The sequence below is a fragment of the Motacilla alba genome, chromosome 1A (assembly GCF_015832195.1).
Source record: "Motacilla alba alba isolate MOTALB_02 chromosome 1A, Motacilla_alba_V1.0_pri, whole genome shotgun sequence".
Taxonomy (NCBI): domain Eukaryota; kingdom Metazoa; phylum Chordata; class Aves; order Passeriformes; family Motacillidae; genus Motacilla; species Motacilla alba.
The window spans coordinates 50711602-50724438 of NC_052031.1; the positions used below are offsets into that span (position 1 = coordinate 50711602).

The following is a 12837-nucleotide window of genomic DNA, read 5'->3' on the forward strand; positions in this document are numbered from 1 at the left end:
GGCGCTTGGGCCGCGCTGGGCTGTGGTCACCCCTGAGTGTAGGGGGTGCAAGTTGGTCCCGGTGCCCTAACTGTGCGGGCGCGTTGTGGAACGGAGTTCATTGCTGTCTGGGGAACTGTAGAGCTGTGCACTTGCAGGAGAGCTCAAAGCAGGTGCAGCTCGCAGCCCTTTGCCTAGCCTGGAGCTGCAGAGAGCCGCCAGCCGCAGGGACCGGCACCGGCACCGGGACCGTGCGCGTACTGCGCCCGCTCCGCCCATTGGAGGGCTCTCCCGCCAATCAGCAGCCAGGGTTCGCCCCACGTGACACACCTCACCAGCCCTCTCCAAGGGCGGGGCTAAGCGGCCTAAAAGACAGGGACGGCAGCCAATCGGAAGTGCCCGGCTCCTCGGGCGACTGCCAATCGGCTGGGAGGGCGGCCGGCCTGTCAGTAGCAGTCTTCCGGCGGCGGCGGCCAATGGGCGCAGGCGGGCGGGAGCTCGGCGTGTGCGGGTCACCTCCGCGCCGGCAAGGTGCGGGCGGAGCGGGGCCCTCCCGGCCGTGCCCTCCTGCTCTCGGGCTCGGGCAGCGACGGGGCGCCGGCGTCTGGGGCTGTTCTCCCCCTGAGGGTTGGGGGCCGGGGACCCTGTGCCACCTGTCGGCACATCAGCCGAAGGAGCCCCGCGGTATCGGAGCAGGCCTGGCTCTGCCCTGTGGGTGGGGAGGAACGGGCCGGGGGGGCAGCTCTGCTCTGCGGGGCTGAGCGAAACGGGGACCCTGTGCCTGGAGCTGTCGCCTGTAAACGGGGAGGAGGCGGGGTCCAGCTGGGCTCCCTGTGCCCGTTGGGCTGGAGCTGCGGGGCCGGGGCTGGGCACGGGGGCAGGACGCAGTCCCGCGTCATACCCCATAAGCTTCTCTCCTGGACGCTTCCTGGCGTGGGGGCTGTCCTGCCGCGGGGACTCGAATCAGGACCCTGCTGCAGTGGGACCAGCCATAGGGTGCACCTGCCCCACCAACCACTCTCCCCGCAGATGGCCCAGAGACTGGCGCTGCAGCGGCTGCTGTCGCTTCCCACGCGGGGGCCTCTGGCATCCCACGGCAGGGCCTTTGGCACCTCATCCGGCCGCAGGAGCACTTTCAACGTGCAGGATGGCAGCGACTTCCAGGACCGGGTGGTGAACAGCCCCAAGCCCGTTGTGGTGGACTTCCATGCGCAGTAAGTTCTGCTCGTGGCTCTTACACCCCTCTCCACCATCAACCGTGCAGGTGTGTCCCTGTGACTTTCCCGATGTGGTGGCACTCCGGGCTCACCATGGAGGAGCATGCCTGAGGGCTTCCCAGGCTGTGGAGTCTGGTGTTGAAAGATGCTTCTGCCCGTCAGGCTCAATCCAAGAAGACTCCCCAGACAGCTAGACCCTGCAGCAGTGTCAAACAGGAGTGCCAGGAAGGCATTCCCCAGGGTGGCATAGCTACACGTTCCAGCTGCTCAGGTGTCACCCCAGCCCCAGTGTTGCCTCCTCCTACAAAAGATGCCTCAGGAAAAAGCTCTGATATTTGCCCTGTTTGGCTTCAAGAATACAACGTCCTCTTAGAAACATTACAGTTTGTTAACAGCCACCGAGAGCTCTGCACTTGCTATGCCTCACCATTGTTATGGTGTATCATTCGATGTTTCTTAAAGCTGCATGGTTTTGAGGCTCTTTATAGCAAATGTCTCTATGTGTTAATAACAGCCATGTGACACCAGTGACAGCCACTGTCATCAACAAAAATGCTATCATCCACCTGCCAGTACAAATATTCCTAGATGCTATCTGCTCTATTAACAATACTGATTATCTCTGGGTTTTTCACGTATTTTCATAGTCCTCCAGTTACTGTTATGTGAGCCCGTTAACCGCTGATTTGGGGCAAAGAGAACACAAAACAGCCAAAAAACTTGTGCTCTAAATGAACCAACTGACAAACCAAAGTGAGTGCTAGTTGGGATCATCCAGGGAGGAGAGGACAATTAATTGAAGCCTGAAACTGGATGCAGAGCTTCCTTAACCTTTGACAGCTCCTTTGTGAGAGAAGTGTTTTTCAAAGCTGTGGTTCGGGAATTGTATTCCCAGGCAGGCTCTTGAGTGGAACAGCAGTGGTGATAAAGGCACTGGTGTACCAGCATGCCTTCCGTGGCCGCACCTGCCTCTCCTAATGTCCCCTCTCTTTTCCTGCTCCATCAGGTGGTGTGGTCCCTGCAAGATCCTAGGCCCCAGGTTAGAGAAGCTGGTGGCCAAGCAGGAGGGGAAGGTGCTGATGGCCAAGGTGGACATTGACGATCACACAGACCTTGCTATCGAGTACGAGGTAGGAGGTGGAATCTGGAAGTCTTCGCTATCAGGATGACCCCGAGATGCATTAGAAAGTCTTTTTTCCAGCCCAGCAGTTGAAGAAGGAGTCAGAAGTCTTTGGCTGTAGTTCTCAAAGTTGTTTATTAGTTCTTATCTCATACATTCGTTTTCTGGCCTGCTGCAGTCTGTTCAGCAGGTCAGCCAAAGGCACATTGCCCACCCACAGGGCCGGTGTTGTCTTTTATACTATAAACTACGTATTCTATATTTACAGTTATGTTCCAATACCTATCACCTATCTTAGACAGTGACTTTCTACTCTAGACCAATCTAAGAATGCCACCATCACCCAGAACATGGACGTTAGGAAGAAGAAAGAAGGACAGGGCATGCCCAAATTCCTCCATCTTGGAACCCTAAACCCCTATGTTCAAAATCCCAAAATTACTCTTTTCACCCTGTAATTATTACTACTATGCTCCCTAAACTTTTGTGACTTTTAATTCTTCATACAAAGTAGGTAATTGGTTCCATGGGTCGAACTCAAAGCCGGAGGGGTCCTTGGCTGCATGCCAAGGTGTCCGACCCACCCCCCCCCCCCCCCCCCCCCTGCCAGGACTTCAAAGCCCCCTGGCTGGGGCCTGAATCATCCAGGAACGTCAGAGAGACGTCCTGGGTTCCGACAGTAGAAGAGCACAGACTTTCTTTGGCTGACAGTGCAAAGGTGCCTCCCTAAGGAGAACTGTGTCTGCACAGCATTGGAGGGGAGGGGAAGCCCAGAGCCTACAGGTTCCTGATCCATTGGGTCACTTGTCAGTAGGCAGATTTTGCTGCTTGGCTCTGCTCCAGCTCTGCTGGTCATGCCCAGCATCCCCACCTCTGATTCTGCAGGGAAGTGTCTCTAGGTCTTGCAGGTGTCTGTGAGTGTAAACACTTCCCTGGCCTCGAGGAGCCTGGAGTACACATGGCATTTTGCTGCCAGCTGGGGCTGCTCAGGTGCAGGGCAAGATCATGAAGTTACAAACCCCACTCTGCCATGCTACTGAACGTGATTTCTTTGTGCAACCAGCCTGTCCTCTCTTTCCCTTCTTTGTTCAGGATCTTGAGCTGGGTCATAATGTCCCCATCCTTAAGTTGCAGCACAAGGAGACACAGTGAGTTTTGTCTGGACAGGTAGAAGCCATGTCAGAAAAAAAACAACAGGAGAACGTGTCCTGCTCTTGAAAGGGGAGGACCTTGGTGCTTACACTAGCGTGTGACATTACTGCTGGTTGTGTTCCCTGTGCTGCCTTTCTGCCAGGAAGGAGGAGAGTGACTGGAGAAGGCCAGGCTTTAGTTTACATGATTCATTTATTTGTCCCCTCTGTCAGTGGTTAGGTAGTTTAAGAAGCACAAAAGCCCCTCTGAGGGCCATGCTTGCCTCTGTTGTCTCTCCTTGCAAACAACCACTCTGCCCATGGAGTTGGGGAATCCTGCTGTTATGTTTTACAGGGGAAAAACTTGCTTCATTTTCACTTGGGTGTCATGCAGATGGATCTGCTCCCCCTCTCCAGAGGAAGTCCTGCTCCCAGGGTGAAAACTGGCACAGCAAGCTCCTCAAGCTGCCCTGAAAAGTGTGAACTATCTCCTGAGCAAGCTGTCATTTTGTTGAGCCTGGAGAAGATATCATTCCTGTACCCTGCTGAGCCAGAAGGAGACGGAAGTGGGAACAGCTTGTTTCCTCTCACTCCTTCCCCAGGGAGACCTTTCTGCCTGTGCTGGGGTAGAGTGCCCACACAGCTGGTGGCCACAGTCATGACTTGCAGTTCCCACAGGCTCAGCACGAGAGCCTCCGGTGCTCTCCAGGGTGGAGGCGTGCTGGCAGATGCACCCCAGGCCAAGGAAGATGGCTGCTGGCTCTTGAGCAGGGCTGGCTGCTGCAAGCCCAAAAGGCTGCATAGCTCAGAGGGTGCTGGTGAGAAGCTGAAGAGGGTGAAGTGGTTTTAGTGATGATCTAAAAGTGTGTAAATCCTAATAGATGCAGGGAAAGCTCTGGTAGCAACCACGCTAAGGAGAAGAGACTAGAGATTATTAGCTCAACTCACATATTGTTCCAAGCCTTGCAGTAGATACAATGAGCTGGGATTACAAGAGGATAATCTCAGATGAGTGGAAAACAACAAGCAGGGTGTGTGCATGCAGAGAAGGGACTTCCAGCCTCTTTTCACAGACCTAAGTTGTGCAGGTTTGATGACGTGCTGCATGTCTTCTCCCCACGGGTGCTGAGGCCTGCTATGTGTGTTTGTGTGCAGGTAGGACTGAGGCTGCAGGGAAGGGTCAGCTTGTAGCAGTTCATTCAGGAACCTTATATACAACCATAGTGAATTTTTGTTTTGCAAGAGGTCCTCCTCCACTTTTGGAGTGATGCATGTGTGTCTTGTCTTGGCCATTATCCCCGTGGCTAAAACACTGTCCTTAGACTGTCTGCAAGTACCATAGCTGCATACAGGTAGAGGGATAGGAGAATTTCCTGCTCAGATCTTTGATGCTTGGAGCATCCTTTCTGAGGCAGATGTTTTGTTCATGTGCTGAGCATGTGCTTGGTTTTGCTTCATCCTCTGGGAAGTTGCCATGTAAGGAGAAATGTAAGGGCTGATGGGAAGGCACCAAGTTGAGATCAAAGAGGTACCAAACAGAATGTTTGTGGGAGATCAGGAAAACCACAGGTGGTGTTTAGAGGGGATCAGAAAACATTTGTTTTAAAGCCATTCTTTAGGGGATCAGATGTCTGCATGCTGAGGAAGTCTTTGTTTGGGGGTTTTCAGTGTCCATGCCACCCCCACAACTCTTTCACTAGCTGCCAGGAAGTCTCACTCCATCCATGTTTATTCCTCTGCCCACACACACACGCAGCCCCCAGCTTGCTGCCTGCTTGCACAATGTCCTCTTTAGCAGCCTCCTTGGTGCAGGGGGAGGCATCGAGAGGGGGAGGCCCCCTGGAAGAACTGAGGAATGCTGGCACATTCCTTTATACAAGCCCTGGGCTCTTAGCCATCCCAGCTTAGCACAAAGCACGGATGCGTTTCCTGCAATTCGGAATGTCCCCCATGTCCCTTCCCTGTCCCTGCCCATCTAATACCTTTCATCTCTGGTTGTGGCCTTTCTCCACTGCTCCAGCCAGCTCCTGACCTCTCACCTCAAGAGCAGAAAGGGAGAAGAAATACTTTTGTTTATCTGCAGTCTCTTAAAATTCTTTAGATTCATCTCTTGCCTTAGCCAGTTGCCTCTGTGTGTGGTGACCAGGAAAGGGCAGTCCCTTCTCTGGCCAGTGTGGGTGGGCAGCTCAGGAGAGCTGCTGGGTACAGAGGTGGTCATTCATCAGTGGAGCTCCATCCTGTTACCTCCTCACTCAAAGGCCTGGGTGAAATCCTTCCCCCTGCTCTGTTGTGTGGCATCTGAGCTTGTGTAAAAGTTTCAGATGGGGGAGAATTCCCTTGGTATGGGTGTTGCCAGGAATAACCTAGATGGCCATGTTTTTTTATTTATCTGTGTGGTCAACACTAATCAAAAGCAGACTGATTTTTTCTGTAGAAATGCTCTTCAGAGAGGAGTAAAGTTTGTTTAGGTTCAGTGCAGATGGGACCCAAAAAAAGAAAAAGTGCCCTCAACTTTGCATTCTAGAAATTCCCATGATATTTGCTTCTCAACCAGCAAAACAAAGTACATGCTCCATTAACAGGCTGCCCTTGCTGCAGCTGGCAGGAAGGAAGCTGACAAAAACATTGTGTTTTCTGAGCAGAGGAAAGTTGCTCTGTGCTCCCAGTTCTCATCTGGCTCTGCAGCACCAGTTCCTGACCTTCCACTCTTTCTTTGGATTTGCTCACCTGCACAAAGAGGGAAAGACAGAGGAATCAAGGCCATGTGAAACTCCTGGGTGCTCTGGTCAGCGTGCAGGACCTGGCAACATGGTGTCTACTGCTTCTCTGTAGAGCTTCCAAGAGTTGCCTGTTCCTCATCCCAGCCCTAATAGGGGCCTGCTCTTGTTTTTTTGGATGGGACTGGAGCAACTCTGCTCGATATTAACCCACTGTGCAAACCAGAGGGAGGCTCAGTAGAGGTTTGCCTTCTCAGGGACGGAGCAGCTGAGTGCAATGCATCCTTTCTCTCTCCTAAAATTGCAAGGGAATGTATTGGCACCATCGCCGGTGCTGGGGCCCAAGCCCTCTGGGTCTGCTCCCTGCAGTCACTAGGAGGAGCTGAAGATTGTGCATTGAGCAGCACCGACGCTCCCATCCCTTCAGATGAGACTGCACAAGCCCTGAAGGACACTGTGGGGAGCCACACTGGGCTGCCCGGCTGGGACCGGGTGGGAAGGGAAGACAAAATGTCACTTTCATCTGAGGCTCCCACTGGGAGAAAAGCCAGCCTTCTGATAAGTTTCCAGAGGGATTTATAGATCTTTGTTGGCAGCAGGGCTGGCAGTGCACACGGGAAGGCCCTGCAGGCTGGAGGAGAGTCAGCGGGCAAGATAAGGACAGGATGTGTTTTGGGGGGAAGACTTTGCATAGATAAGCTGTGGGGTCAGAAATGTGATCAGATCTTCCATTGCTGCAGCTCTCCAAGCTCTGGTTGTTCCTTCTTTCAGTCATGTCCCCAGGGTTTCTGCTGTCACCAGTCAACCAGCAAGTCCCTGGGGAGTGTTGTCATTTCCAACACTGTTCTCTTGGATAATTCCCAGCAAACTTTGTTCTGAGCTAAAAAAGCAGCGCCCAGAGCAGCACAGCTGCCTGCTAGCTCTGGTCAGAGGGACTTTCTCACTTCTTACCTAATCATCAGGGATCTGCAGTGAATGACCACTGGTTTGTGACCAGATAAATAACTGAAAACAGAAGTGGGGAAAAGAAGAAGGCTTGGAGGGGATTTTCATTGCCATAATATGAGCAGGAAATCTGCCTGTGCAGTGGTGGCGTGGGTTAGGATTACAGCTCCAGTCCTGTCTGGAGAAGAACATGGGTCCAGTCTGATGCTACCCTGGCCATAAAATGTCCAAAGGTCATTATGTCTGAGATGTGTCCTAGGTGTGTTCATTTATGAGAGGACAAAAGGGAAGGAGGAGAAGAAGCTTTTGTACTGGAGATGGTTTTTGTGTTAGTTGTGGTTTTGTCTTTAAACATTTGGGTCTTATTTAAATTCAGAAAGCAGCTCAGCTTTATCTCAAGTAGAGTGGTGTAAGTCAGTGCGAAGAGGGGGGAACATGGAGCCCAGCTGGCCTGTTTTGCGAGTGGAACATCTTACCCTAGAGCAGTGCATGCTCAGCTCCCTTGTAGCCGCTTCCTTAGACTTCCATTGGGAGACCAGGTACAGGTGGCTTCCTGCAGGCTTTGCTCACCTGTCTCCCTGTTTCTCTTGCCCCAGGTGTCAGCAGTGCCAACTGTTCTGGCTATGAAGAACGGAGACGTTGTGGATAAATTTGTGGGCATAAAGGACGAGGATCAGCTGGAGGCGTTCCTCAAGAAACTCATTGGAGCCTGAAGTAAAAGGGTGGCTGTACCTCTGCCTCTGGACACGTCCATGTTGTGCATTCCTTGCCTGGGAGAGCTGAGGGCAGGTCAATTGCCTGCCCTGTACAACCCGGGGGTTTCTTCTGTTTTGGTGTTTTTAGGAGATGGGAAAATGTTGTAACCCTTCCCTCCTTCTCCCCCTTCTCATGAGCAGCAGTACTTGCAAAGGGCGCTGAGGAGCAAGGCTGCTTATTCTCAAAACAGGGAATGTGGCTGGAATTAGGAGCCTGTGTTTATCAGCCAAGAGCTGACGTGCAGAGCTGCTGCTGCTAAGAGGAGGAATGTTTTTGTCTTTGCCTCACATGTGATAGCCCAGAGCAGAGGGCAGCTGCTCCCTGCAAGATGATGGTACATACCTGCCCTGGGTGGGTTCGTTTAAAGCTGAGAATGCCTGTGCTTTGTCTGTGAAACCTGTCTCTTTCTTCCTCTGTCCTTATGTTGATGGGACAGGTACAACTCCTCCACAAATCCGCGGGCTCCCATCATAATTTAATAAGAGAAAATAGGGAGAAGTATTTTATAGATCTCCTTTTGTATGTCTGCAGCAGGAGAGAACTTTAATCAGTCACTGCTGTCTAGCTGGGAGAATAAAACTTGATTCTCACAAATCTGTCTGTCCAGAGAGCTGAGTTGGGAGTATCAGCAGCACAGTTTCTAATGATGGGTTGGGAAAGTGCAGGTTATGACTTGATCCCTACTAAAAGGTAATGTGCTGAAAACAAAATAGGGGATTCCTTCCATGGGGCTTTCAGTGCAAACAAAATAGGGGATTCCTTCCATGGGGCTTTTAGTGCTGCCTGTAGGACCTCCTTTGTGTGCTGCTGGATCCAGGGGGCCAGAGGGAGGACTCAGCGCTCATGCACAGGTGAACAGCTGCTCATTGCACACAAGGAACCTGAGCTGTGCTCCCTCCCCCTGTGCTTTTCTCACCCCTCCCCTGTCTGTGGAGCCTGAGAGCCTCCCTCTCCCTGTTGTGAATGATTAAATGTGGTCACACGGGTGAGCCCTGCCAGGAGGCAGCCTTTTGACTTCAATTGCCCTGACCTTTGGACTAAGGGTACCAGTTGTGGGCTTCTATCTGAGCAGCCTTCAGCCCTTCTAACCTCTTCCTCCTCCTCCTCCTCCTCACATACACCTGTTTCCTGTCAACCTGGCTTCTGAGTGCTCCCAGCCTCCTCCTGAGCTTGTAGGCAGAGTACAGCACCAGCACTGATGACTACTGTACTGTTTAATTCCAGCCTGCTTATCTAAGCTGCATTGTAAATGCTTAATAACTATGTACAAGCTGCCTTTTTTTTTTTTCTTTCTTTCTTTTTTTTTTTTCCCCACAGCTGTTTCCTTCAGTCAATCTTAAATCTGCTTTGGCATTGCTCCATTTTACCTCCCTGGTATATGAGCAGCCAGGTAATTTTTTTTTCTGCACCTCTGCAGTAACAATTTGTGACCTTTGATGGAACCAGGGGAGTGGTGATCCAAGTCCTGCTACAACTGCAGTGCTGCTGGCTGGCATCACTGCTCCCACCTGCTTCTGTCCCCCTGGAGCCAGGGCCACAGCACAAGGTGGTACTGGTCTCTTGGTGGGTGCCTCCCATTGGGGCTGGGCTGATCTCACCGCTGGCACGCTACTAGAGGTGATGTCACTTGAATGTAATCTGCTAAAGAACTGTTGGTCAGTTACAATCAATAAAGACTGGCATTTCATTTTATTCCAGAGATCACAGAGGCTGTGCTGCTCCTGACCTCCTCGGGTTTCAGGCTGGGCAATTTCCCCTGCACTTTTAGTGTTCCTGCTCAGTAAACACTTGTCGTAAAGACTCTCCTTTTTCCTGCACAAGCAGGAAAAGTAGGGGAACAGCGTCACATACCCAACAATAATCAACTTTCTTGCCTTACCATCCTACAGAACAGGAAAAAACACAGTGACTTTGCATTGTGTAATTAAGGGGCAGTATAAAATAGTTATTTTATTGCTTCCTTCTAAGGAAAAGCAGAGCTAAAGTGTCACTCAGCTGTTAAAGTGCCAGCACACTTTAGGGTGCATTATGTGAAAGCCACAACTGTTTCTTTGAGATAAATGCTGAAGACCCACATACTTGGTGCCTTGTGGGAATCCTTCAGAACAGTGTAACAGGTGAACAGTAGGAGGAGGGGTTTGGGGACAGCCTGAGCTTCCTCAAGCAGCCTGCAAGGTTTCCACCACAGGACAGGACTCAGAGCAAAAGGATATTTTCTTTGCCAGGTTTTTAATTCAGCTCCCTGTTTGCCAACTGCTGGGGAAGGCTTCAGGGATTCCCACAGCGGTGTTAATAACAAGAGGTGCAAGCAGGAAGCAGTGCCAGCAGTGTATTTATGTAGTGGTTAAAGAGGGGTTGTACAGCAATTTTTATGCCGCCTGAATGTGATGTTGGTCTTTCCCGATTGAAGGGAGTTTAAGCAATGGGTAATTCCTCAGCAGTAGTTGTTTTTTTTTCCATGTCAGCTGGGAGAATATTTCTCCAGTGAGGATGAAGTTTGTTTTCCCTTTTGGAGTTAAGCACATTGAATCCTCCTCTGATCTGTCAAGCATTTGCTCTCTCCTACCCAAGCCTGTCTTTTTAACAGTAGCTTTCTCAGCTCTTAATGTTCCTTGTTTCTATTTTAAGAGGACATGGTAGTCAGTGCCTTCCCAAGGGGAGCAACACTCAGCTAAGCCCACGTCTCTTCCCCATGCATGTTTTGAATCCAACGCCAAGGTTCCCCCAAGGGTCAGGCACAGTGCCTCTACCCTCAGAGTCTTGTCCAAGGCACCTGATTCCAGGCAAGCGGAGATTTTCCATTCATTTCTGTTGGCTTTACACTTGTATCAAGCCCTAACACAGCTGCTCCTTTCCCCAAGATGTTTGTGCCTGTCTGTTGAACTCCGAGTTAATCTCCAGCTGCTCTGGCTCATAGTGAATATCTGCAAGGAGGGAGGGAGAGCTTTGCTGTCTTCTCTACTAGAGGTGCTATGCCAAGACCCAGCTTCAAGGGCTGGTAGAGGATGGAAAACTCAGGTTGCTTGGCTTGCAGCACACAGTGGACTGTGTCTATGTGGTCCTCTGAAGGGGATAGTTTGGGCCAGTTTGTTTCCAGTGAGGTCTGACCTTGGCAGCCTGGCCAGTAAATCCTTTGCTTTATCAACAAATACGATTCCTCCTGTGCAAAGAAGAAAACAAAGACCAGCTCCGTGTCAACAGGGAAGTGGCCCCCACTGACGCTGCTTTAGGCTGGGCCTTTCACCAGCCCAGCCAGGCTGTTGGCCCGAACAGTTTGTTAATCACTTTGAGCTTCCCCTCACACATCTAATTTTTCTCATCCAAGTAATTACAGGATTCAGACAGAATCAGCAGTTAAATTCTCCAGCCCTGCAAGGCAGTTAGCAGCAATGTTAAGCTCAGTGTTGTTCAAAACTGCTGCTTAAATGGTGGCAAGTGTTTGCTGTGAATTTCCTGCAAGTTAAAGAATAACAGCAGCTGCAATAGTCTAGTCAATAAAAAGATAAGATGAAACTACCATAGGCTTGATTTCCAAACAAAAACCAGACTAGATCACCTGTTACACAGTCTCTTGTCCTCCTTACTTGCCCCTGCAACACATCCAGGCTCAAGTTGAGGTTTAACCCCAGCTGACAACCAAGTACCAGGCAGCTGCTTACTCATACCTCTCCTGGTGGGATGGGAAGGAGAATCGGGGGAAAAAGGCAAAACCAAAGGTTGAGACAGGAGCAGTTTAATAATTTGAATAAAGTAAAATATAAGAATAACATTAAAATACTCGTTATGAAAAGGGAAACTACAAAAAGAAAGAAAACACAAGAGAAACAAATGATGCACAATACGATTTCTCACCATTTGGCTGATTGATGCCCAGCCTGTCCCTGAGCAGTGATTGGCTCCTTCTAGATAACTCTGCCAGTTTATATGTTGGGGATGATGTCCTGTGGCATGGAATATCCCTTTTGCCAGTTTGGATCAGCTCTACTTCCCAGCTTCTTGTGTAGCTCCTCATTTGGCAGAGCATAGGGAACTGAAAAGTCCTTGATTTAAAGTAAGCACTGCTTAGAAAGAAGTAGAGCATTGGTATATTATCAGCATTATTCTCATACTAAATCCAACACACAGCACTGCACTGGCTGCTAGGAAGAAAATTCACTCTGTCCCAGTCTAAATCAGGAGACTGTCCATCACCACATAGGGGTGGTCTTCTGCCATGTCCTTCTGCTCTTTTCAAGGATATGGGGTACCTTTGTGAGCTTTGTGGTTTCTCTGCCTCAGCAGCTCTGTAACTTCAGCAACAGTTTTCCCCTTAAAACCTTTTGCAGGCAAAAACCAAAGACACCAGCTCTCAGGAAAGTGGTAGCCATAGACTAGAAGTGTTTTGGAGGCGGCTGCTGTGCTGAGCCGTGCCTGGTTGCTTTCTCTCTCTGTGCATTCTACCAGCCAGGGAAGGATGGAGGCAGGAGCAGCAGGGGAAACCCCGAATTTCTTAGACCAGAGGAGCCAAATGGGTGAAAACAAGAGGCCTACAGGGAGAGATTGAAAATGAGTCTGCCTACATGCCAGTGCGAATGGAGTGAGGAGAAACCCTGTGTCTGCCTTCCTGGTGGCAAAGAGTCCCTTGCCCAAGGGTAGAAGTGAGACAGGGAAACATCCTACAAGGAGAGGCCAGAAGGGGACATTGGAACCGCTCGTGGTCTGAGGGTGGAGGACAGCTGGAAGCTGCAGGGAACAGGGCAGCAGCCAACTTCTCACATCACATTGACTTCCTAGGCTCTCATGATCCAAAAGTCACAATAAAAATGCACTAAAATTCATGGGTTCTCTCCATGGCCTGCATGAAATAAGGTCTGTGAAATAAGGTCCCTACAGGTGTATATGTCTATATACGTGTTTATCTACTCCTATACTCTGGCTCTCTGTTGTGAAGAGTGCCAGGAGTTTCTGTGACTCACAGATGTCCCCAGCAGCTG

At 50.7% G+C, this 12837-nt stretch overlaps 1 protein-coding gene across 3 annotated transcripts; it reads left to right on the forward strand.

Moving 5' to 3' along the window:
- Positions 1-437: 437 nt before the first annotated feature.
- On the forward strand, positions 438-8458 carry TXN2 (thioredoxin 2). Of its 3 annotated transcripts, none has more exons than XM_038154865.1 (4): positions 438-510; positions 1009-1193; positions 2203-2326; positions 7705-8458. In XM_038154865.1, exons 2-4 carry the CDS (start codon positions 1009-1011, stop codon positions 7819-7821), a joined length of 426 nt encoding a protein of 141 aa, XP_038010793.1. In that variant the 5' UTR covers positions 438-510; the 3' UTR covers positions 7822-8458. The 3 variants fall into 3 exon arrangements, with proteins under 3 accessions (XP_038010793.1, XP_038010795.1, XP_038010794.1); XM_038154867.1 differs by lacking the exon at positions 438-510 and adding an exon at positions 517-690; XM_038154866.1 differs by lacking the exon at positions 438-510 and adding an exon at positions 517-663.
- The last annotated feature ends 4379 nt before the right edge of the window (positions 8459-12837 follow it).

Coding starts and splice junctions, on each gene's coding strand:
- TXN2 (XM_038154865.1), top strand. CDS start 1,009: ATGGCCCAGAGACTGGCGCTGCAGCGGCTGCTGTCGCTTCCCACGCGG. Junction 1,194..2,202: donor GTGGTGGACTTCCATGCGCA/GTAAGTTCTGCT, acceptor CTGCTCCATCAG/GTGGTGTGGTCCCTGCAAGA. Junction 2,327..7,704: donor ACCTTGCTATCGAGTACGAG/GTAGGAGGTGGA, acceptor CTCTTGCCCCAG/GTGTCAGCAGTGCCAACTGT.